The 23096-nt window shown below is 43.9% G+C and overlaps 1 protein-coding gene across 41 annotated transcripts in view; it reads right to left on the bottom strand.

The window, feature by feature from the left end:
• MAP2 (microtubule associated protein 2) overlaps nucleotides 1-23096 on the bottom strand; it is a 235163-nt gene that overhangs the window by 39910 nt on the left and 172157 nt on the right. For 22 of the 41 annotated variants that reach the window (XM_055718913.1, XM_055718906.1, XM_055718927.1 and 19 more), the window contains 3 exons: nucleotides 12184-12297; nucleotides 9791-9868; nucleotides 169-423 (listed from right to left, as the gene is read on the bottom strand). In XM_055718913.1, coding sequence (XP_055574888.1) covers nucleotides 169-423; nucleotides 9791-9868; nucleotides 12184-12297 — 447 coding nt within the window. The remainder of the gene's footprint in view (nucleotides 1-168; nucleotides 424-9790; nucleotides 9869-12183; nucleotides 12298-23096) is intronic. The other 19 variants (XM_055718931.1, XM_055718940.1, XM_055718938.1 and 16 more) reach the window with 5 other exon arrangements.

The following is a 23096-nucleotide window of genomic DNA, read 5'->3' on the forward strand; positions in this document are numbered from 1 at the left end:
ACCTATGCAACCATATTATCTGCTACACACTCTTCAAGCATAATAACAAGAGCAGTCATACTAATAAATGGGAAAAACAGGAAATGAAGCAGCCTTGGAAAGCGCTGGAGAAAGCTGGAGGAGGATTACATCAGCAGCAAACGACATGCAAACCTAAGGAGGACACACCTTCCTCAGCCGAGGAAGGGGATGTGTCTTTCAGGGGTGTTTCCGCCACAACGGTTACACTCTCCCTGCTGGATGCCACACTTGGCACTTTGTCTTCACAACACACTTTGGCATCCAAACCAGAATCCGACGGGCCCTCACAGAGGCCCTTTGCCTGGTCCGAAGGCTCAGTGGGCCCGTGCTCTTTCCCCAGTTGCTTCCCAGGAAGAGCAGCAGGTTTCACTTCCACAGCCATCGGACTCTCTACTGGTTCTTCTTCTTGGGGATGGAAAAAGGAGGCGACATCAACACTAACAGTAAACACCAAGCACACAGCTCAATAGGACTGCTTTTACGTAACACTTTCAGCTCTGAGCATTTTGAATTGAAGTGTGTCAAAGGACTGCTACTATCCAGTCACTGTGGAACTGAATTTTCCTCAGGGAAAAAACCAAACCAAACCAAGAAACCCATCTCCCCAGAGAAGCACGTTTATGCTGTAAGACGAGAGCTGAAAGTGTTTTACAGGTATACCTCTCCCAGAGATGACTGTGGATTAAATATTCTTTGCAAATGGAGATGGTCTTGAATGATGGATGGCTCCAACAACACCAATGCATCAATGAACTCAAAGTACACTGGTACTTTTCTGATAAATGTGCCGTTTAATCCAGTACAAGACATTCAATTGAGGTGGAGGAAGGTATGAGGCAGTAACTTCTTCCCACTGACCTTGGCGACACTGACTGCTAAATGCCAGCAAGTCAATCTATCACATGAATCCTGGATTTGGCAAAATACTTCCACAGTCTCAGTAAGTCTTGTGCATGGCTGAGAACTAACGGTTTCACAAGAATTCAGCCATGATTTCTACACTGAGCATTATAAACAGTTTCTACCTTAGGCTGCCTGACAGCTGAACGCTGTATATGAAAATCGCAGTTTTAACATAAGGACCCTCAATTTTCTTTTCTAGCTTCCCCACTAGCCCCCAAGCTCCTCATCACCAACTATGCTAAAGAAACCAGTGAATGCAATGTAACTATTTGTTCACCCGAATTTCTACAATGCGTCACTCAGCCTATGGGCTGTTAGGATCAGTACAGTAGTACCAAGATCAGTCTTTACTCATGCCACAGCAGAAGAAAAGTCTCCATTCTGGACTGTACTCCGGCCGTTGCCACTCAGACAGAATATTACCCTGCTCTATTAGTATCCCCTCTGATAAGGAGTCAGTATTAAGTGTGAAACCTTTGAGTCAGCAACATACTTAAGCAGCTGACCAGCAGCCATGCTGCAGTCAACCTGGTGACCTCCCTGGGTTTAAACTGTGTCTCATGATTAAGGCCTTTGCTGAATAAGACTTAGAACAAAGCGTTTCAAATCTGGAAATGGCTGTATTCAGCCTCTTATTATTCAAATAAAACCTCTTTACCAGGGCTTGATTGTTTTCCTGAGACTGGCCTGGCAAAAGCTAGACAATCAACCATCCGCTTCAGTTGTGGCCTCTAAAGAGTGATTTAAGGAACACAAACACTATCTGAGGCTGAGAAAATATCACTCTGAGAAGTACAACACATTATTCATAACATATAAAAATGTAATTAAGGTTACATACTATATCTTAAATGAACAGAAGCCAGAAGATTCAGAATCAGAACTGGACCGATGCCTGAGTATTACAGGGATATTTACACATGGGCAGATTGTAAATGTAGCCTGGCAGAACAGCAGGTGTCCAGTTAAAAGAGGCCCTGCCTTGAGTAACTTGCTTTACTTTTCTTTTTTTGATTTTATTTAGTTTTGTATTTGCATCTTTTTCAATTAAAAAAAAATTTAAGCAAAGCTTCTCCTTTTACTCTGAAGAATTTCCAGTATACACCTCCATTTCTTGAGACACTTTACACAATGCCGCATGATTAAAACTAATTACTCACCAAAGTAGAAAGTTACCCCTGACTTAACAATGGAATCCTACAGGCTCCCTTTGTGCAGCAGACTCTCTTAAGCCAAACAGACTGCTAGCTTACAGGCAGCAGGGTGGGGAGGCTTGTTTCACAATGCCTGTCTTTTCACTGATGATCCGTCTTATTTCTGTACTTCTTTTCCTCATAGATGTTCTGAGATCTTACACTTTCACCAGAGGTAGACGCATGTGACTGCAAAGGAAGCTGCCCATGAAGGAGCTCTAAGTACAGCTATAGGCACCCAGCTATAGTAAGGCTGCTCTCCTGTGATCTTCTGCCTCCCCTAGCTTCAGGCAGACATGCTGACTTTAACAACCTTCAATTATTAGCATTGATCTCCTCTGGTGCTGTTGCAGTATTAGGCTATATTATCCTGTTAATTCTGAACAATGCTGGTTTCTTTGGAATGACCCAGTGAGCTATTTCAGGTATACACCTTCATCTTCCTGAGACTCAAACCCTTAGAGGATTCAGTACTGGTTTTCACTTCGGCTCCTGTGTCCCAAGATTGACTTAGTCAAATCCTGCTAGATAAAACGTGATTTATTTTGCCTTGGAGAAGACGCCAGTGTTCCTGGTAGTCACTGAAATAGGTTCTCCCTTGATTCCCCAAAAGCCATTTCACTTTCACGTAACCCCCACTGACAAAATGATACTGATGTGCTCAGGCCATCGAAAAAGGGGATACAGAAACACAGTAACTTTTTTTTCTTCTCCTTTGCAATCAAATGACACGATGTTAACTGGTTGCATCCACAAAACAACTGGACATCAAACATGACCCAATACTGCCTGAAGTCACCTGGGCATACTGGGGTAAAACTGATTATCTTTGCCTGCTGGAGAATTAAGGACCCGCCACTGCTATCTTAGGGATAGACATGGGGGTTTCCCCATTGCATTATCAACTGACTTACCTCCAGCAACAATCTTTTGCCCTATTTTGCACACTGTTCTTGGCAGCAGTTCTCTGGCACAAAGAACAGTTTAGCTTAGGCTTCTTTTAACTAGCTGCTCCTTTTTCTTCTGTTATAAGCCAGGCCAGTAGACCAAGAGCCCCGATTTAAATACGGACCATGGTTTCACTGACCCCAAAGTTGCACTCATCGCTCATGCTGAAGCTTCACTTTGACATGGAGATACTCTGGAGGGGCGTCATTTCCATGTGGGGAGAAAACACAACTAGGCTTCCCTCCCCAGAAAGCAGCAATCCCAGGCACATATATAATGGAATGGATGTCAGGTGGGTAGAAGGGAAGAGGAACAAAATGGGACCATGCTCAGTTCACCTTCATCATGGCCCAACAAGACCTCTGTGCTCTTCACTGTGGCACTGGAGCGTGTACTAGAGCCAGTCCACTCTGAGCTGAACAAAGGGTGTTCATAGTACTCCTCATCCGAATTGTAGGGCTCATCATCAGGCACAGACACTGAAATGGAGGGGGCCAGGTGTTTACGCCACTCCCTGCCGGCAGCAGGCCCACAGCCTGGGCAGTGGTGTAGCAGTCCCACCTTATCCTCCGCCCCTTCATCTACAAATAGACACACACAGACAAAAACTGCAGGACAGACAGACAGACACAGAAAAGACAAGACAGGATGGATACATGCGCTAGCAACACTAGCCACTATGTCATACTGTGGATGAAATCAGCCAGGGCGCGGGTTAGTGCAGGATGGAGGAATGAGGCAGCTGTGCATTTTAACACATGGGCCATGTATGTGGCATTTCCTACAGTGTTTATGAAGATCAGAAACAAGCCGTCAGAATAAATCAATTTCAAAACTCATTACTTGGAGGAACATATTGTACACAGACCACATCTCACAACTTGCACTGATACTCATATGTATTATACAGCTGACTGACTGTATTAAAAACCTCTGAAGTATCCTGACACGGTTGTATCCCTCATAGTCATCAGGTGAAGTACCTGAAAGTGTAGATTTTTAAAAGTCCTTTAATTAAAAAGCAAGCCAGCTTACACTTTGGTCAGTGGTGGTTTTATTTCTCATTGTACCTGCTTCAAAATTCCCCACCTTGTTCTTTTCCCTATAAATAAGTAACATTCAAACAAGCAAAACAAACCCTTCCCCAAATAGCTAGCTACCTTTTTTCCTGATAAAGGCCACATAAAGCTGCTCACGGCAATCTTGGTTAGTCCTGTATTTTGTGCTGTTGTGTCACGTTTCTGTGGGTGAACTAGCTCCCACCCGGGTGTTTGGCAGTGCTTTGGAATGACAGCTTTATTCACCCGTCACTGTAGCATCGCAGATTATCACCTAATCATCTCAGGACTACACCAGCTACTGACAGCTACAGAGACGGGGAGATTGGGTGGGTTTTTGCAAAACAAAGAAAAACAATAGTGCCAAATAAAAATGACTGGCCTACCATCCGATCCATACAAACTTAGAGACTGGAGAGCTCATGTAGGCTAAGGTGCCCTCTTGCCATGAATAGAGCTATGAAACATTAAGCATCTAGTACCAGAGAAAATAAGTTTAAGCCCATTCTCAGTGTATGACAACTAGCAGTTTGATGAACACTACATTCCTGGGGTGCCTTTAGCAGCTGCAGCTATCCCACTGGATTTCCTACTAGCTTCAATAACAACTCCATGCCTGGTGTCCTTGGCCTTACTCCAGGCAATTACAACTTAAATGAGTTTCCCCAGAGCCTCCAAAACATCCCTCTCAGATCCAAAACACTGAGTCAGAAAGCAAGGCTTTAACACAGGCAGCGTAACAGATACTAACCAGACCTCTGTGTGTGACCCGAAAACAAGATGGCTCATGAATGCTGTCGGAACTGCCATCACCCGTCTTGGAAAGCAATTTTTATACAAAACAATTCCATCTATAAGAGCTCTAACGTTCTTCCTAGCAAATAACGGTAAGTTTTAAGTTTCTTTCTATAGCACACCATGACAAGACAACATCTATGTCTTTAAAAGCAGCACCCTCTGCTTTCTGCACCAACATGGCAGCAAGTGCCCAGTAACATAATGACATGTATTTCTTCTGCCTGGGAAAAAGAACACTCAGTATCAACCCATTCAGGCTCAATCATCCACAAAAAAGAAGAAAAATTATTAATGGACAGCAATACTGTTAACTCCGATATGTGCCACCGTGCTGCAAAAGCCCGATTATCCATGTTTAAGATCCTGTGACAGCCCCGAGGCTGGCCAGGACTGAAGGTATGCTACGTGCACCTATGTACGTACACAAATACCACCCCTGGAACTTAAGTTTAAAGCGAACAGTTCTCACCATTTTCTTCAGGGCACAAAGAGTGCCTGAACCACTGATAGTTTAGTTGCTTCACTCTTGTAGTGGAACTCAAACCTCAGGTTCAGGGGTTTATGCATGCTTAAAAGAGGTAGGTGTGGGTCTACCTATATCTAAGATAAGCCAGCAACCTGCTTCTGCCAAGCAGAGCACTGCAATAGGAAATGCTAAACACAGGGCTGTACCTGAGCTCCCACCTTTCCCTCATACTTAAGACTCAGCAGTAAGGTTTTAGGGAAGCCTTTTGATCCACCTGCAACGCAGAACCTGTGGATTTCTTCTCTACAGAAACTTCTACAAAATTCAGTGACAGATTCAAGGGAGATCACAGTTTCCAAAAGGGTAGGGAAAGAGGACATGTCTCAGGGTGTGGGAGACCAGGAATCAACTCCCTCCTAAACCTGAGAAGATTCAAAACTACAACTCCTGCTTCTTCACAGGGTGCCCTCACACTAGTCCATGCACTACTGTGGACAAGAGTGGAAAGGGTTGATGCAATTGCCACCTCTTCTGCCGGAACTGGGACATCGTGGAAAAAAGAACAGAGGACTCATACGGTCACAAGCAGGACACGGACAAGGAGGATGTACAAAAGGGGAGGTTCTCCTTCCAGCTGTGGGTCATATTAATCCATGGGCCCTTCAGAAGTAAAATGCATCAACAAGAGTGAAGATGAAACCCCAGGACTTCTCTGTACTGTTGCAAACAAGGCTGAAAATTCCTTCTTTATAGGCTCTCAATGATTGTAGGCAAAAACCATAGGCCCTGCCTCTGTTCCTTAAAACTACAGGAACTGACAGCAGCAACAATGCTTAATACATATTACTGTAATGCCCTAAAATCAGTAGGAGTGCAAAGTCTAGTATTGTTTGGGGCTGTTACGTCTGTGGCCACTACAGATTTACACTGTTTATTTGTCAGTTTCAATAAAGGTATTTTCAAAATTACTGCAGATAATTTCATTAACAGAATAATGATGTCTTTAAAGGAGGATATGCTTTTATTTCAGCAACAAGAAAAATCCTTTCTTTGTTAAATTAGTCCCTTCTAATAGTTCTTTTTCATCTCAAAGCGTGGGAAAAATCCCCAAATTTATTCTGAAGTCCAAGATTAAAATCACTTCTGACAAGGGCTAATTCTGCTTTAGCTTGCAGGTATCTTTTGAAAATGCCTTTCAAGAAGCAATTTTCACTGTAAATAGATCAATTTTTATAGGACACTTGGTTCCTTTCAGTTTGCAACATACTTTTATTTGGTATATAAAGCCTAATCTGAAATGCCTGTTTCAAAATGGAAGACAGTCTGTCAAAGGCATCCTTCTGTCTTGCAACATTTAGAAAAAATGTTTACATGAAGACATTGTTGACCATTGTCAAAAGGCGCAGAGCACAAAAGAAATGCCAAATTGGCAAGAAAATACTGTACATGCCCTGCATGTCCAGATGCAACTGCTAAAAGGATTTGACTATGCTAGGGAAAATTTCATTTCCTAAGCAAAATGATGTTACTATAGTTGAAATAATGAAATAATTTCAATAAGGTAAATTAGTTATCTTACCTTCTGCAGCCGTAAAAAGGGACAGGCTCATCTGATCGTTTTTTCTGCAGCCAAATGAAAGGCGGAAACCTACATCCACTGACTCCTTCTCTCATGAAATACACTTGACCCACAAACCTCTCTGTCTTTACTACCTTTTTTTTTTTTTTTAATTTGTGTTTGCTGCATGGCTGGCCATGTCCACCTTTGTCACATCTACAACAGTGATTTCCTTCCTGCTATGACTGAAGGAAGTCTCTTTTGGATTCAAAGCAATGCAACACATACTGACAAGTGCATTAGGAAAACATTCCAAGAGAAGGAGAAAAAAGGAGGTCTGAGGTAGATACACACACCAAACACCTTTTTTGTTCAACAACTGTAGAATTCTGTTAAATTCATATATTGTATTTTACAGAACAGAAAGACAGACAGACAATGTAAAGGTGCATGAGGATGGGATAGCCAGATGGTACAGGGAACTGAACGTTTAAACAAGTACAGTAAAATTGGGTCAAACCCTACTGAGGCAAACTCTTCTGAATGGGAGCTTTGCCTGAATGAAAATGACAGGTCTGGCTCACTCAAGTCAGCAAAAGCTTGACTTAGCCACAGAAAATAAGGGCCACATCTAACACAGAGGAGAATATAAGATAATTTTACTACTATTAATTACAATGAATTGACAACACTGATATTTTGGGAAAAACTAACATAATATACTTCTGGCAAAATTTTTATCAAGAAGTTCCTTACGTTCATCAACCAACTCTACTGTAAGATCCAGTTTCAGAGCCGGACACAAACAAGAAGGTTCCAGCAGAATGCATTAATGACTCAGCGGATCATTTCTGTCAATACTTGCCTTACAAACCTGAACTTTTAGGATTTATACAGGTCATCTGCTCTGAAAACTGAAGAGTTGAATCAAAATCTTGTCATGTAAGAGTCTCTTTTGACTGATCTTAAAGGAAATTATTTTGATGACTTTTAAAAAACTGTAGCATTGAGTAAATCATCAAAATGTCTCCCAAACACTGACCTTTCAGTCCTTGCAACCACCCCTGAGGGGCAGGTAAGTAAGTGCTATTATATTAGCTCAATTCTACATGCAAGGAAAGAGAAAAACAATGATGTTAAGTGACTTGCTGAGTCATATGCACAGCTGGGAACAGCACAGTCTGGTAGTTCATAATAACTTCGAGTTCCATAGTGTTTTGCCACCTTCTTGTGTTAATACAACTAGCAAAATGGTTGCCATTTGCTTAGGGGGCAATCTACCACCTCTTGCCAATTAATCGATACGAGTACTTTATAAAATCCTAAAATAGGTGCAAATAATACTGCTGATAGAAAGAGCACACAAAGCTAATCCTCAGATAAGGGTAATGGAAGAACCTTGACATTGGCCTGGAGCAGAACAACAAGCCCTTTATTGTGATATGAAAAAAATCAGAAAGCATATGCTGAACTAGTCAAGTGAACTATATATTAAAAATAGTGGTAATAATTCTAAAAGCCTTTGCTAATGCCTTACTAGCTTCCTTTTCAGTTAGTAGTTTTGATTGTCATTACCTCTGGGTGATGAGTCTAGGAACTGCTGTAATATTTCTTTAAACACACAATGGGCAGATGTTTTTTTTTAAAAAAACAAACCCAGTCAATCAAATTCTTTATATTGGTTGCTAACCACATCCAGTACAGCGGACCGACAAAGGCTGTTGTTAACACAGCTTGTAATTGCATGATCTCAAAAATGACCGCAGGATGAAACATGCCTAATTGCAGTGTCCTGATAAACAGTCACACTATGTTAGCACATGAAATAGTGACCATCCACTTGCAAAATTAATAGAGGCTCCATGTTAAGATACCAACCAAGTTTGTTCAGCATATGATAAGAAACTATTTTCATGCACTTATTTAACAAAAAGAAAGAAAAAATGCTAAAAGAAAATCCAAGAAGGAAATAAATGGACAGATAAAAACGCTATTAATATTGGCAGAGTTCAACTGACAGTCCTCTGGAGATTCTGAACCCAAATCCTTCCCTCTTTACCCAGATGATACAGCTCAGGTGTAACGTATTGCTGTCTCCCTATACTGATGGCCTTGATGCAGCAGTCGTCTGTTGAACAAAGCACTGACACACGTGCTTACCGTGTGACAACTTCACTGGGATTTAAGCCTCTGCTTAAAATTAAGCCAACACTGAAGTTCTTTGCTGGAGGGGATATTAGCATGAGCAAAATGCAGTAATCATGGGCTGCTGGAATTGTGCAGAACAGAGGAGAAGTCTGTCTTGTGAGACGAGAATGTGATTCCTGCACTCTGTGTACAGAACCCCCAATACACACAGGCATGGCAGCATGAATTAGATGTCAAAGACCAAAGAAACAATTCAACTCTGAATCTCCTTGCTTTCATGCATTTAAGATTCCTAAAACAAAGCTAATGGTAATTAAAAAAAAGCAGCCAAACAAACCCTAAGAAAAGAAAGATGACCCATACTGAATCACAGTTTTGGTGACCACATTGGGACAACAGACGTGTTGTTGCATATAGCATAAAACAAGTAAAAAGGTGAGCATTACCATATTTTTTTCCTTTTTTTTTTAAACATGGATGCACTTAACGTATCCTGTCAGTTACCTCTGTGCATAAGTGTCTACCTCATCCATGCACTGTGGCTGGTGTGCAGATGGGGCGTTATTGCTGGGGAGTGCTTTATCTTTTCACATGAAGGTGCAGAATGAATCTCCGTTTTCTGATTCCCCCATCTTTTGGATTCATGTCTCATCCCTCTGCTGACAGCTGTGCACTGCAACATCCAGGAGACCCTTACCTTCCTCCAGAGCTGCAGTCTGCTCGGAAGCTGGCGACGGAGGCGGGGAAGGAGGCAGGTTGGCTGACTCTTCGACTGCTGGAAATTGAACAATGAAAATGAGATACAGCAATTAATTCCAGGGAGACCGGCACTTGATGCAAGCTGCAGTCAACCTGTACTGCCTAGCTGAGAGGATTATTCAATGGGGACTTCTGCCTAGTGGATTTTCAGGTAGACCCTTTCAGAATACATAGATTTTTAGTTATAATAAAAGGACTTTTTTTATTTCAGATGGTATGAACTATTTTCAAAATTCTGGTCATCTAGTACAATACAAAGAAAAACTAAGAAATAATCTTTTAAATCAGTATTGCCCCTTAGAAAACCTTCAGACACCCAAGGCAACAACAATAAAGCATCTGAACATGAGTGTTTTATAAGTTCATGGTGACTATCAGAAATTGGCATCCAATCTCCAATTTACCCAGAGTACATGAACAAAAAATGTTGTGCATAATTATTTTTTCCTTTTGCTGAGTTCAAGGTTAATCACAGAACACATGAAAAGACTGCCTGTCCAAATACAAAAGACATCAACATTGGGAACTTATGTCAGCCATGACGTAACAATGATTCAGCTGACAAAGGCACAGTGAAATCTTAAATGCACTTACACTAGGCTTTAGATTCATTCTCAGTTACAAGATGCTGAAACCAGATGATGTTTTTTTCAGTTATTTCAATTCAAGCATGACTGAAATACTAAACAAACTGCTTCTTAAATGAACTCAACATAACCTGTGCATCTGATCTCGTACCGATCACTGAGAATTTTTTTTTTCTTTACAACCAGATCCAATACTGGAGCTTAACCAATGCTTTTAAAAAAACCCCACAAAACAAACAACAAAACCAACAAATCTGTTTTAACAGATCTGTCTTACAAATGGCACCTCTCAACAGGCTTTTTCTGATTCAGGGCTTCTTCCCAAGCATAGAAATGCCAGTTTCAAAGTCCCAGCAGAATTTGCTAGGCCTTTTCCTACTGATTTTCCGTGTGGTTTGGGAAAGACCCTTATGTGACTTGCCCTTAAGATGTGCTGTCCAGGGACAGAGTATTTATATCTTCATCGCAATGCAATTCTACTCGCACTTATTTAATAGTCATTGACCACAGGAACTGTAACACCAACAGTTGCTAACTAAAGACATTCTCCTCACACTATTCTTAAAATATTTTATCTGACTAGATGGAACTGAATATCCATTTTGCCTCACCCAGACCCCAGTGAAGCAATCTGTGTGAGTACGTGTGAAGTGTTTTGCAGAATTGGGGTCTCCCACGTAAATTGAGTCTCTGTAAAAAAGGGAAATACCAAGCAACACATCTCCCTGCTGCAGTACAAAATTAGTTCAATGAAGCGAAAGACCTTGGGAACCAAATTTCAAATAAATATTCTAAATTACTCATTGACTTGAATTCATTCCTGAGCAGGGTTCAGCCACTGTACCAAACAGAGTGCCTGAGGGGAAAACACCAGAAGGCATTATTTTGATTTGATCACAACGTACATGCACTCGGGCAGAACTTATCCTGGGGTAGGCTTGCAAGACTGGCTCTGCCCCAGGACAGAGTATGGCCTTTCTCTGGCCTTTGGTGTACAAGTTTTGAGCTACTGTGGAAGTTTTCTGGCAGGCAGGGAGCACTGTAGGTACAAACAGCTGTATACTTCACTTATATATCCATATATATATATACACACACACGCATACTTGTATTTCAGAAAGACATTTCACAAGGGAGCCAGCAGAAGCATGGGGGTACAGCATGGACCAATGGCAGCGGTACTAATCCCAGTCTGGACCACTCCCACTTGCTTCTACCACCTATAACTCCCTCTCCCACAGCCTCCCTTCACCCTGCCCGGCTGCTAGCCTCCCTCCCATCCCTACCCGGTGTGCCCCATTCCCCTCTGCTTCCTGTTGAGGTGCTCCTCCTCCATCTTCTTGCCAACCAGCAAAGCCTCTCTTTTCACAGGCCTCTCCAGACATCAATCCATCAGTCTTTCTCATGTTGTACGTGGATGAACACAATCGGGCTCAGAATGCTGCTGGGTCCCACCAAACACAGCCACAAAAGCACTGCCACTGACTACGTTTGCAGCTGTGCCACTCAGGAGTCAGAACCCAGGTGAAGAACTGCTGTTAGAGCAAACAGCGAGTGAGACAGTCACAGGGCCACGAAGAACTGGGGCAACAAGGATACCGCTGTTATTACGTGGTTCCAGCATTTATCCAGTGACGCAGTTTACCCATGACCATAATGTATGCGAATACACAGCAGTGTTTTTTGTAATATATAAACATTTGCAGACACAAGGATACTTTGAAACTTCTTTGTCTCATTTTACCTAAAGGTAGTGGTCCAGGCTGGTCTTTGTGCTGGGCTTCTTTTTCCTGTTCGCCTTTCAGAACAGCTACAGCTTCAGCTGTTACTACTTGTACTATCCTCGCAGACACTTCTTCTGTGGCAGCAGCGAAGTTAGAAAAAACAAAGAAAAGTATGCTAATGAGAACAATGTTTTAAAAATATAAAGATTAGCTTGAACAATAAAAAATGGAGGCTGACAATCCATCTTTAAAAGGTATTTTTTTTTTCCTGAAGTATGAGCAAATCTTTAAAAATAAAACAGAAAGACCAGATATTCCAAAGATCTATCTCAGTGGAAAACAGTGATTATTTATAAAAAACAGGACTCCAGCCTTTACAGTATGATGCACAGAGCATCATTATTAAATGTTCTTTCTGTTAGGGACAACGTGCAGCAACTGCAAAATTTCAAGATGATCATTTATTAAACATCTAGAAATTTTTTTTCTGCAGGTACTGTTTTGCAAACAGGGGTAGAAGGGCCAGCTGAGCAATGGGATTTCTTGACATTTAATATATGGAGTTAGCTGCATTCGTACATGCACTTTGGATGATACTTCCTCCTCATCAGCACACAGTTAGTACGCATTAAAGGCACTTCCCAGACAGACATCTATGCTGATGAAGGACTTGAAAAAGAAGGGCCAAATAACATTTCTGTATGATTAAAATGTATGCTTTGTCCTCCTCACCCCTTTTAAGACTGCAAGATAAAGCTTTAATTAAACAGTAGGTCTGAACACCCTGCAGAAGGATTGCAGAGGATAACATTTGTTTAATGGGGTGGGCTCTCAGGCCCTGGTCTTGGAAAAGGCTTGGCTCCCAGCCGCTCGCACTCGCTGGCTGTGCTGGGAAGGGGGGATGTGTGTGAAGCCAGCTGAGGCACTGCATGCTTGACAGACCTGGGTGCCCAGGCTTCCCCACTGCCCTCGATGTGTGGCATGTCCCAGAGGGCTGAGAAACTGGGTGCTCTGGTGAGTGGAGGATGGTGGTGGGACCGCTCAGGGAGTAATTGCTTCTAAAATGAGAAACTGTAGCTCATCTCAGGTCTAGACCCATTCAAAAGTGCAGTGAAACGTCACCAGGCACAGGACTGCATGTGGAAGTAACCGGTGAGGTTTCCTGCCCTCAGGGCAGTTAAGACACCTTTGATCCAGCAAATCCAGGACTTAGGGGTTAGTCCAGCAGAATCATCTACAAAAGAATTCAGAGAAAAAGGGTTTTGTTTTCCTATCCGTTAGCCCACTCTCCCTTGCTCAGTAATATTCCTCCCTCTCACAGCCGAACTTGGTGGAAATAAACTCCTTCACTCCCCGGCTGTTTCCGAGTGCTGGCTGAGAGGTATTTCAAATGCAGGGTGCCAGGACCTGACACACGGAGCTGAGCCCTAGGGATGGCAGCCAGCTGCACAGCTGCAGACCCACCAGCTGCACAGCTGGGCCCACCCCTGAAAACGGAGCAAGAATTTCAGTGCTGAGCCACCCCTCGCGTGGAGACCGAGGGTCCTAACGGCAGACGGCAAAACACCCTGCTCCTGACAGGAGACGCTCACCGAGCCCCCATTAATCACCACCCTGGGGGCAGAAATAAAAGCTCTCTGCTCACCCATTACTGCATCCTTCAGGCAAGGACCAGCTGGGAAGGGGAAGTATATTTAAATCAATGCCCTACATGTAACTTTACAGCAACCACCCCAACGAGGGATGCTGTCCATTAGATTAATAATGATGATTTCTTCTCATAGCTAGTACTCTTACAGAATTCCTTTGTACTTTTAATGTAAAGTTATTCCTCTTCATTTGTCTTTTAGAAAAGCCGATTTTTTTCTCCCCAAAAGCACAGATGTGAGTTACTTGACTTTCATAGTTGTGTTTATCTAAAAACAAAGTGCTAAGTTAATCCTTCGTTTGCACAAACTACATAATGAGATATTAAAACACACACACCTGCCAAAGAAGAATATTCATAATTGTTGGTATTTATATCTTACAATTCACTTCCCTCCTGACTGGTCGCCAGGAGGGCAGTGACTGCAATAGTTTTATTTGCTCCAGCCAATAGCAAGAGTAGATGGATGAGTATGTCAGAGCATGTACCAAGCAATGAAAAAAATCAGCTGAAATAAAAAACCATTAGTCCAAGAATACGTGAGTATAAACTTCCCAAGGATAAATTCAGACTAGAAATCTGAGAACGCTGCTTTCCTACTGTCAGGGATGTGAAGTTCTGGCAGTCTTCCACACAGCAGGAAAGGACTCAACTGGTTTCAAGGTGGAGCTCAATACATTTACAAAAAGAGCAACACATGATATAGACGCCTGTATAAGCAGGAGACTGCGAATGGCAGCTGTAGTTCTCTGTCCCTCTGTTCAGAACGCGCCCCTAGCGTGAGATAAAACTCCACTTTGTGGTTAAGCAGATCGAATCAAGCACCATAACCCCCATAAACCAAGTCATGCATGTGGCTAGTCCTATGGACCAAAGAACAGGGACACTGATTTAAAGTCCGTCACTCTTCCCAGCTGCCTTTCAAAGGCCTGCACCTCATTTTTTGGCTTTTCTACCTTCTCCTGCTTCCACACCTGCTGGATGCTGAGGGTGCTTCTTGGCACCTCTTGGTTCCTTCCTCTTGTGAGAAACATGAAATAGATACCTTGCAGACCCTCCCAGGCTGTCATGTGGTGCTGCTGTTGCAGAGCAGTGAGCTGGACACAAATGGTCCCTTGGAATCACTACAGGTCCTGACAATTCCCCGTGTTGTGAGGGACACGCTGACTGCAAAGCACAAGCGGTACAGGGGGAAACTGGGAGAACGAACCTGCAGCTTGGCCCAGCCTCTTCCCGCAGACCCGTGGTACCCTCTCCCACGCCACGCAGCTGGCATGCTGCAGCACCTTGCATGGGTGGGACACGTGGGTAGGAAACAAACCACACAGCATCCTTCGGTTATATCCTGCTCAGATTCCGCTCTTTCAGAATAGGAAAGAGTATTGCCCTGACAGCTTTGGTGAGCGTGGAGAATGGCACAGAGCTTCGCAGAGTACCACAGCTCCAGAAGACCCCACGCCAACTGACACTACCCGCTTTACACCTGGAGGATGTGACACATGACCCTTCTATCAAAATTTCCATGAATCTACTGATCAGAACACTACTGACAAAAGTAACATCATCGAGTCTGTACTGCTCGTTCAGATGAGCAAATCAAGACTCCGTTAGGAAGATGTTAGGAGAATCAATTTTTTAAGCTTATTTTCACATGAAACTTCTAAGAAAAGACTCCAATTAATTTTTCAGATACAGATTATGCAGATTTACCCTAGAGCATATCTAAAGGAAACCTACTCGGTCACCTGCTCTCTATCACCCAAGCTACTGCAAGCCTCCTTCCAGCAAGGTAAGACAAATGCCTATTAAAAAAGGTCTCCTTCATTACAGAATTTATACTTGTTCATATCCTGCCTGGTTCTGTGGTGCAGATGAGCTCTCCAAGCCTGGAAGGCAGTTCCCACCCTCTCAGCTCTTTTCCCGATTTAATTTGCTTGGGACAAAGATTACGTTCCACAGGGAGATATGGCTGGGGGTGAAAGGCTGTCTCATGAAAAATAGAAATTTCAATACAAAATCAGTAAATAAAAATACAAATGGCCTCTGGGTTTGTTTTTTTGCTTTGTTTTGTCTGGCTGGGTTTTTTTAATCAAGAAAGGCTCACTTCTGAACACTCTGTTGATGGATATTTTGGGTGACACAGGAGGCATAGGCAGTTCGCCAGAAGAGCACTGCTTTTCCTGTACATGACTGCTGCAAAAGGACAGACACTTTTGTACTAATGGACACTATAAATAGCAGATCCAATGGGTAAGTCAAATCCTCACAGGGCAGCTATTGAGACTCTTCATAGTTTCCTCATGGTTCAGTTAAAGTTCAAGGAAGCCTAATGATAAAGAAAAAAAAAAAAAAGGATAAAAAAAAAGGATGCCAGGCAAATTTTTCATGGCCTAAAAGCTCTGGATTCATTTGAGATAGTTTTGCTTCTAGAGATTTGTTTTCCTTCTCTTTAGGCAGGTAGACATTCTCTGACTCTAATTTGTGCCACCAAAACGGCACTAACAAATGACAAGTAACACCAAATATACATTTCTTAAAGGCTACAAGGACCTTGGCTTCAAATAAGACTCCAGCACAACAAAGAACAGCACCATGGCTTTCCTTTGCATTTTGCAGAGAGTAAAATGCTTCTCCTTTTTACCAAGATATCAGCTGCCCATGGGTACAGGACACAGAGCGAGTCTCCCAGTTTGATGTCAGGGAATGTGGTACCCAAAAGTACGGGTGGTCCTCCAATGTGACGTCCATAATAGGGTGGAGACATTGTGGAAGATCCTCAACACAGGCTTTCAAAAGCCCCCTGACACGAGCAGGCTGAGCTGAGAGGCCAGGAGCTAACACACAGGGACAGGGATTCTGCTGCTCTCTTAAAGGTCGCCACTTCAGAGCAAGACCTGATGGGGCTGCCAGGTCAAGTTGCAGCCAGTTGCAACTAGTGCCATGGCTGCTCTCTGGCAGGAACAGAGGACTCTGCCCTGCTGAGAGGGCAGGCACCTTGTCTTGGGCACTACGCTAATTTTAACCGAAGTTAAAAATCAAATGAGTAAAACCAGGAGCAGAGAGCACTTAGAAGCCAGCCCAATTCTTCTACAAACGCCAGCACCCAGCATACCAAATCAGGCCATCTGGAATCTCCCTGCCCCTCACGTAACTCAGGGACACAAACCCTTTCAGAGCACAGGGGATGCTGAACCAGCTGCTGACGGTATGGGGAGTCGCAGCCTTTCCTCTTGGCTGGGTTTAGAACGCCTGGTGCCTCCAAAACCTGCTGCACTCCTCATAAGCACACCCAAGGGCACAACAGCTGCCCGGTCCTCACCCCAGCTTGCTCTGGCATCAATGTTTAAACTGCAGCAGGTGTCAGCCACACACTGCCTCAGACACCTGAGCCCCCCTTCACTGACAGAGACTCAACCAGGGGCCATTAAGCAAGGTTACATGTCAAAGCATGGCTACAGCACAGCCAAAGATCTGGGATCAAATCCTGTACAAGGCCAAGATGTCATTTCAAAGTCCTTCATTTCTTATTGATGCTGCTGCAGTCGTCAATGGGCTGCAGATGTCTCCACTGGCACCTGAATCCATTACCTACAGCACTTCCATTTCCCAGGAAACCTTTCCAGTCCATTAAGTTTTTTAACAGACAGGTTTTACCAGCCCCAGGGACAGATGTACAGATGGTGGCAAGAGTCTTTAAAAATGGTGTCTGAGCTTTCACCAAATATTTCCAGAAAATTGTTCAGAAATAATTAGCAACTATAAGGACAAGAGCAAAAATTAGAGCTGCAACACTTCTCTGCAGCAATGTGTGGTGTCTGCTCGCTTTGTGCCCTTTTTAATGGTTTTACTTCAGCCTCGGGCACCTTTTTCTCTTCCAACGTACCACAGCCTCAGGCTCAATCTCTTGAGGAGCTGAGTTTGCCACGAACACCACTTCCTAGGTGAAACCGCTCAGGCTCAGATACTTGCCTCTGACAGCCCTCACCCAGCAGTACCTTTCATCTTCTCTCTCCCCCCTACCCCTCAATGCAATGCTGTATTATTATCCTGAGGATTGTTTTTGACAGGAGACATTTCCTATGGGCAGTGCTCCCAGCGTCTTCCAGCCTCGCAGGTACGTGACCAGCACCACCGCAAGGATCCTGCTGGCAGAGGAACCGGGGCTGGTGCAGCTTGCCCAGGGGAACAGCCGTCTCGTCACCTCACATAACAGTGTCAGTGATTCCTCAGGCCAGAGTTGCCCCAGTTGGACCAGAGTTTGTCTGCCAAGCTCTTCTCCTTCCCTGACTGTAGTCACCCGTGCTCCATTACTGCCATTCATCCAGTTCAGTCAGCCCACCTATCTATCGCTTCTTCCCACTCGAGAATCCATTTCACAGCAACAGGGACAGCTACTCCTAAAATGAAAAGGCATTTCACGTCCCCATAATTCCACTGAGACACTCTTCCCAGACTGAAGCAGCATCACCCCTTGCTTCTTCTAGCAACAGCTCTAACTGATTCCACTATGGTGGCAGAAGATCCCGAGTTTGCCATAGCCATGGAAGATGCCACCTGGCCTCTGTAAAGCAGAACTTGTTGAAGACATAAACAAAGTTTAACATTCTGGAACTGCATGGCACAACGAATGCACCAGGAGAAAACCGAACGGATGACAGGAAGGAGGGACAGGGAGGAGGAGACTGAAAATTGTGTCAAAACTTTACACGCATTCACAATGTCACCCTTTAGACACCTACCAAGAAAATTAACAGTTAGCTCGGTTAAAACGAAGGGTAATTAACGCTCCTGGAGCACTGCGGCTAAAACAGGGATAAAGAAAGATGCAAACAGATGGAAAGGATAAAATAGTATGTTTTGTTAATTTTGCTGCATTTTAAGGAAGAAACACAGGCAGAGCCCAGCAAAAGGATTAGCTACATGTGTGCTTGCAGAACTGGGAAAACAAAGCAATTTCAGTCAAAATGTGCCTGTCAAAATCCTCAGTGGGGTGCAGAGCAGTTTCCAAGGTAACCAGCACTAATTGTTGGCACAGTGGAATCGAGTCAATGACAAAAGCACAGAGCAACCTGTGCTGCTTAGTGAGGCAAAATACTCCAAATATATTCCTGCAGAAAGGAAAGACACAAAATGGCTATTTGCTATCTTTGACAATTTGAAAAGCAAACAGGACCTATGGATTTTTTCCCCCCTCGGGTACTGCAATTCCGAGTGCAGCAGGACTATAAAGCAAATAGCTATTCGATTTGTTTAGAGGCATTAGCCAGTCCCCTAAGGCCAGGTCCTGAATTCATGCTCAGCTCTCCTGGAAGCTGGTGGACAAGTCTTGTTTGGGTCAAGACTGCTGCAATCCTGGGGGAAAAAAGATCTGGGTTTCACCCAGTGACAGTTCTGATGGAAAAAACAGACACATCTTGGACTCTATCAGTGGGATCACGACAACTCTTAAGTACTGCCTTTTGCACTCAGGTTAGAAAAGAATTATGCACAGCAGCAATCAAAGCAGTAGGCATAAGTTATAGAAAACCCAAATAATGCCAACAGATTAGTGCTTGCGATTGAAGAAAAAAAGCAGTAACATAGCTTTACAGAATTCAAATATTTGCTCTCAAATGGCTTTCGTGAGTATAAATATTTTGCTGTAAGTAGGTCCTTGATCTGGATGTTGGCAGTATCAACAGTAATTGGCAGGAGGTATGAAGGCAAATAATGGGAACATCAGCTTTTAAATTAAATGAAACCACAACACAACTGACAAGTATCATTTCCCTAATAAACTCGTTGACTTTAAGCTACTGTTGCATCAATGAGGATAGCGACAGATTAATCACCAGGATTTACCAGCTAACCAACTGAACAGGTCAGAAAAGGCTTGTGTTCTGAGAGAAAAAGAGCTTTGACTGTTTAATGCATTGAAACCCAAAGGCATGAACATTCAGACAACCTTTGGGGAAAGACATATTGCAGTGACATGTGCGGGGGGAACTACAGCTGGATACCTGACACAGTAGCTTCATGCCCTGGGGTGCCCCACAGCAAACAGTTTACGCCTCTGTGTTTTGGGCTACTTCAGGTATTCAACAGCCCCTTCTACCTTCTCAAACTCAAGACTGTAAATCTGAATTGCCATCATCCAGCCCCTTAACGTATCTGTTTCATAACAGAGCAAAGGTGGTGTTGTGGCTGCAGCTGAGCTGGGTCGGACCGGTCGTGCTCTGTACAGGCAAACAGGGAGGCTGGGGGGCAGCTTGGCCATGCACACCTGGCTGCCTCAGGGGAAGCAGCAGCCTGGGCTGCCCATCCTTGGACCACTTCCACACCTTCTGCACGTACCTCAGCTCCACTGCCTTGACTGCATTTCCCTGGTCACCTTCTTCAGCAAGAGAGCTGGACAGATAGTCCAACTCTCCAAGGCACTCAAGTGTCGAAATCCAAAGCGACTCATGCTAGGAGCAGGGAGCAATTCTGACCATTCCAGTAAGCCCCCTCCTCTGCCTCCCCAACACCCCAGTGCACGTTCAGTAGGCAGAGGCCTCTGCCATGCTGTCTAGCAGCTGTAAAAACAGCCAGGGATCAGTCCCCACACCCCTCCTCCCCTGAAATATGAAAGACTGTTAAAAAGGAGTCATACAAATGTCAGTACAATAAAGCAATGCTTTTAAAATGAGCACTCATTACTGCAAATACTTGCTCGCTGTGCATCCCCTGAGTCGCATCTTCTTAAGTCTACTGTCTGGAACAAAATATTTACTACTGTCAGCATTTCCCAGCCAAGTCAGAGGTGGGAAAAGCTAATTGGTTCTGTTTTGTCTGATGCATCTGCAACACAATTTACAGTTAACATGCAATACTGAAGCAGACACCACCAGACCCTCAGCCAGGACAATGCAGTGAGGTCCCACTGCTTTTCCCAGGACTTGGTATCAGCTGAAAACATCATTCACACATACAAAGCAGCTCTATCTTGCTTTCATTAAAACATTAGCTCCTTAAGACTCATGCAGAAGAAACCACTTTGGCTTCCAAAGAAAGAACCAGATATTTAATCTTTTGAGTGTGAGTAAATACACGTAACAGGAAACTCACTTTTAAAAATCAATATTTGTTTTGAACTTCAGTACAAGCTCAGATTTTAAACAGACTTTTAAGGATGCCCACAGAAGTCAATGGAGCTTCAGCCACGTACAGCAGGAGGTGACATGTGCCTTACAAGGTCATTTTTAGCTCCTTTTGAGCTGATTTTAAACACTTTCTACAGCGTTTCCTGTGATCTCTTTAAAAAAAGAATTCCAGGTATGCTATACAAACTCTGCTGAATTTAAGTTTAAATTAACATTAACCTGTGCATGCGTTGTGTGGGATTTCTAGTTGTGCCTGGCCAGAAGGACTGAAGATTCTGTCAATGCAACAGAACTTTGGTTCAAGCCATTGGGGGATACAGTGACATACAAAAGGCAGCAATACTGTGTCCTCTTCGCTCCAGGGCTCACGCAGCCAGTCCAGCCCCATTTAACCAGCTAGCTCTGCAATGCAGCTACAGCTGCGCAGCTAATCTCTTCCCAGCTCCGCTTCCCAGCCGAGCCCTGTGCCTGTACCAAGACAGATGTTTTTCTCCTGCCGCCTGTGCAGAACAGTGTTGCGTACTTACAAACGTGGGTGTGCAGGTGTTCCCACAGACAGGCAGAGCGGAACAGGTCCTACGTCACATACAAATTAACCAAGTCCCACAGATGTCATGATGTGGATGATTTCCAGAGCAGTTCTCAGCCCTGCTCAAGAGTTCTGCCCTCTCTCCTCCTCTCTTCTGGCACTACCCCAGTTGAAGGGAGCCTTGTTTCTGCCAGGTCGCTGTCTGTGACTGGGACTCATCCTTGCCTGCTCACACACCTTGCTCCCGTCCACTGCCTGCCCCCCCTTGGAAGCTACTGGCTCACAACTCAAGTGTGCAAAATGATTAGGAAAGAGAGATATGCACCTACTCTTGCAGAAGGGAGATGTGAGAGATGCACATAAAAGCCCTCAGTGCACCTTCTGAACTACCTCTTCCACTTTAACAGAGCCGTCTTCTCTGGGCACTTAAACACCTGCAAGCTTCTGCAGCCCCAGTGCTGGGGACATGTGGGTGCTGTGGGGAGATGAGACCAGGGTTTGGGTCACTGTAGCCACTGGGAAAGGTCTGCATCCAGAGCGGAGCTCTCAAGTGTACTGAAAATGAGGAGTGGCAGTGGAAATTCAAGGTCACAGAGAAGCTACACTGGATGGCTGGGATAAAGCTGGGGGTACATAGAACAAGGGGCGGGGAGAAGCTAGAGGCAACGCAAGTGAGAAAAAGAGAAAAAGAAGGTGAAGCTGACAGAGTAATTGTTGAGAAGGACAATATATTCTTAAATGGAGAGAACAGATGACAGTGAAAGCAAAAAGCAGCAACTCATGGGCAGGAATGGCTAAGGATTAGTTCCCTTTACAGCTCACCAACAGCTTGTGCAGGTTGTGTTTACCCTGGATTTGGCACATACTCTGAATTTGGGGTAAAAAGCAACATCCACAGCTGAAGCCTTTTCCTTCTATGCGGTGCAAGGCTATGGCTGAAAACTGTTTGGGTACGTCAGCACGACTGCCACATCCATGCAGCATGGGCAGCTGATCGGTTAATAAAGAAGAGCAGAAGTATGTCTCGCCAGATGCACGGGGACTGCCACGGACGGAGGCCCAGACTATAAATGAGTTTTATTATAACTGCCATAGGCTATATGGGTTGCTGGGAGCTGTAGCAAACTGATCGTATATCACTGTGAATTAGCCTCAAGGAAAGAAATAGCAACAAAAAAAGGGAAGTACCTGGGTTGGGTTTTTTTCCCTGTCCCAAAATATATAGTGCTACCAAGTGAAACTGATTTCCATGAAGTATTCGATCTACTCAGTCCAGACTGAAAATGAGTCTCTGGGAAGCAGCTAACAGGTTTTCCTGCCTCGGAGATAACGATATCTCACAGTTATTTTCCATATACTGCATGCAACTAAAATTAAAATTTTGACCAGGTATTTTCCACAGACAGGAGGAGGGCTCACTCACACGATCTAACGTACACAGCTGGAATGCCTTCAGTTTCCTGCACTTTTTGCATGTCACAAGGAATGCTTCAGCAATAACCAAACCCCCAAAAAACAGACTGCATTTCTAAACCATCACCTCAGGATGGGTTTTCCAAGCTCCACTGACTCCACTCTGCAGTCGATCTGTGAAACAGCACAGGAAACATAAATGTTCTGCTCAGCACCTCCCAA

The sequence above is a fragment of the Falco cherrug genome, chromosome 8, assembly GCF_023634085.1.
Source record: "Falco cherrug isolate bFalChe1 chromosome 8, bFalChe1.pri, whole genome shotgun sequence".
Taxonomy (NCBI): Eukaryota; Metazoa; Chordata; class Aves; order Falconiformes; family Falconidae; genus Falco; species Falco cherrug.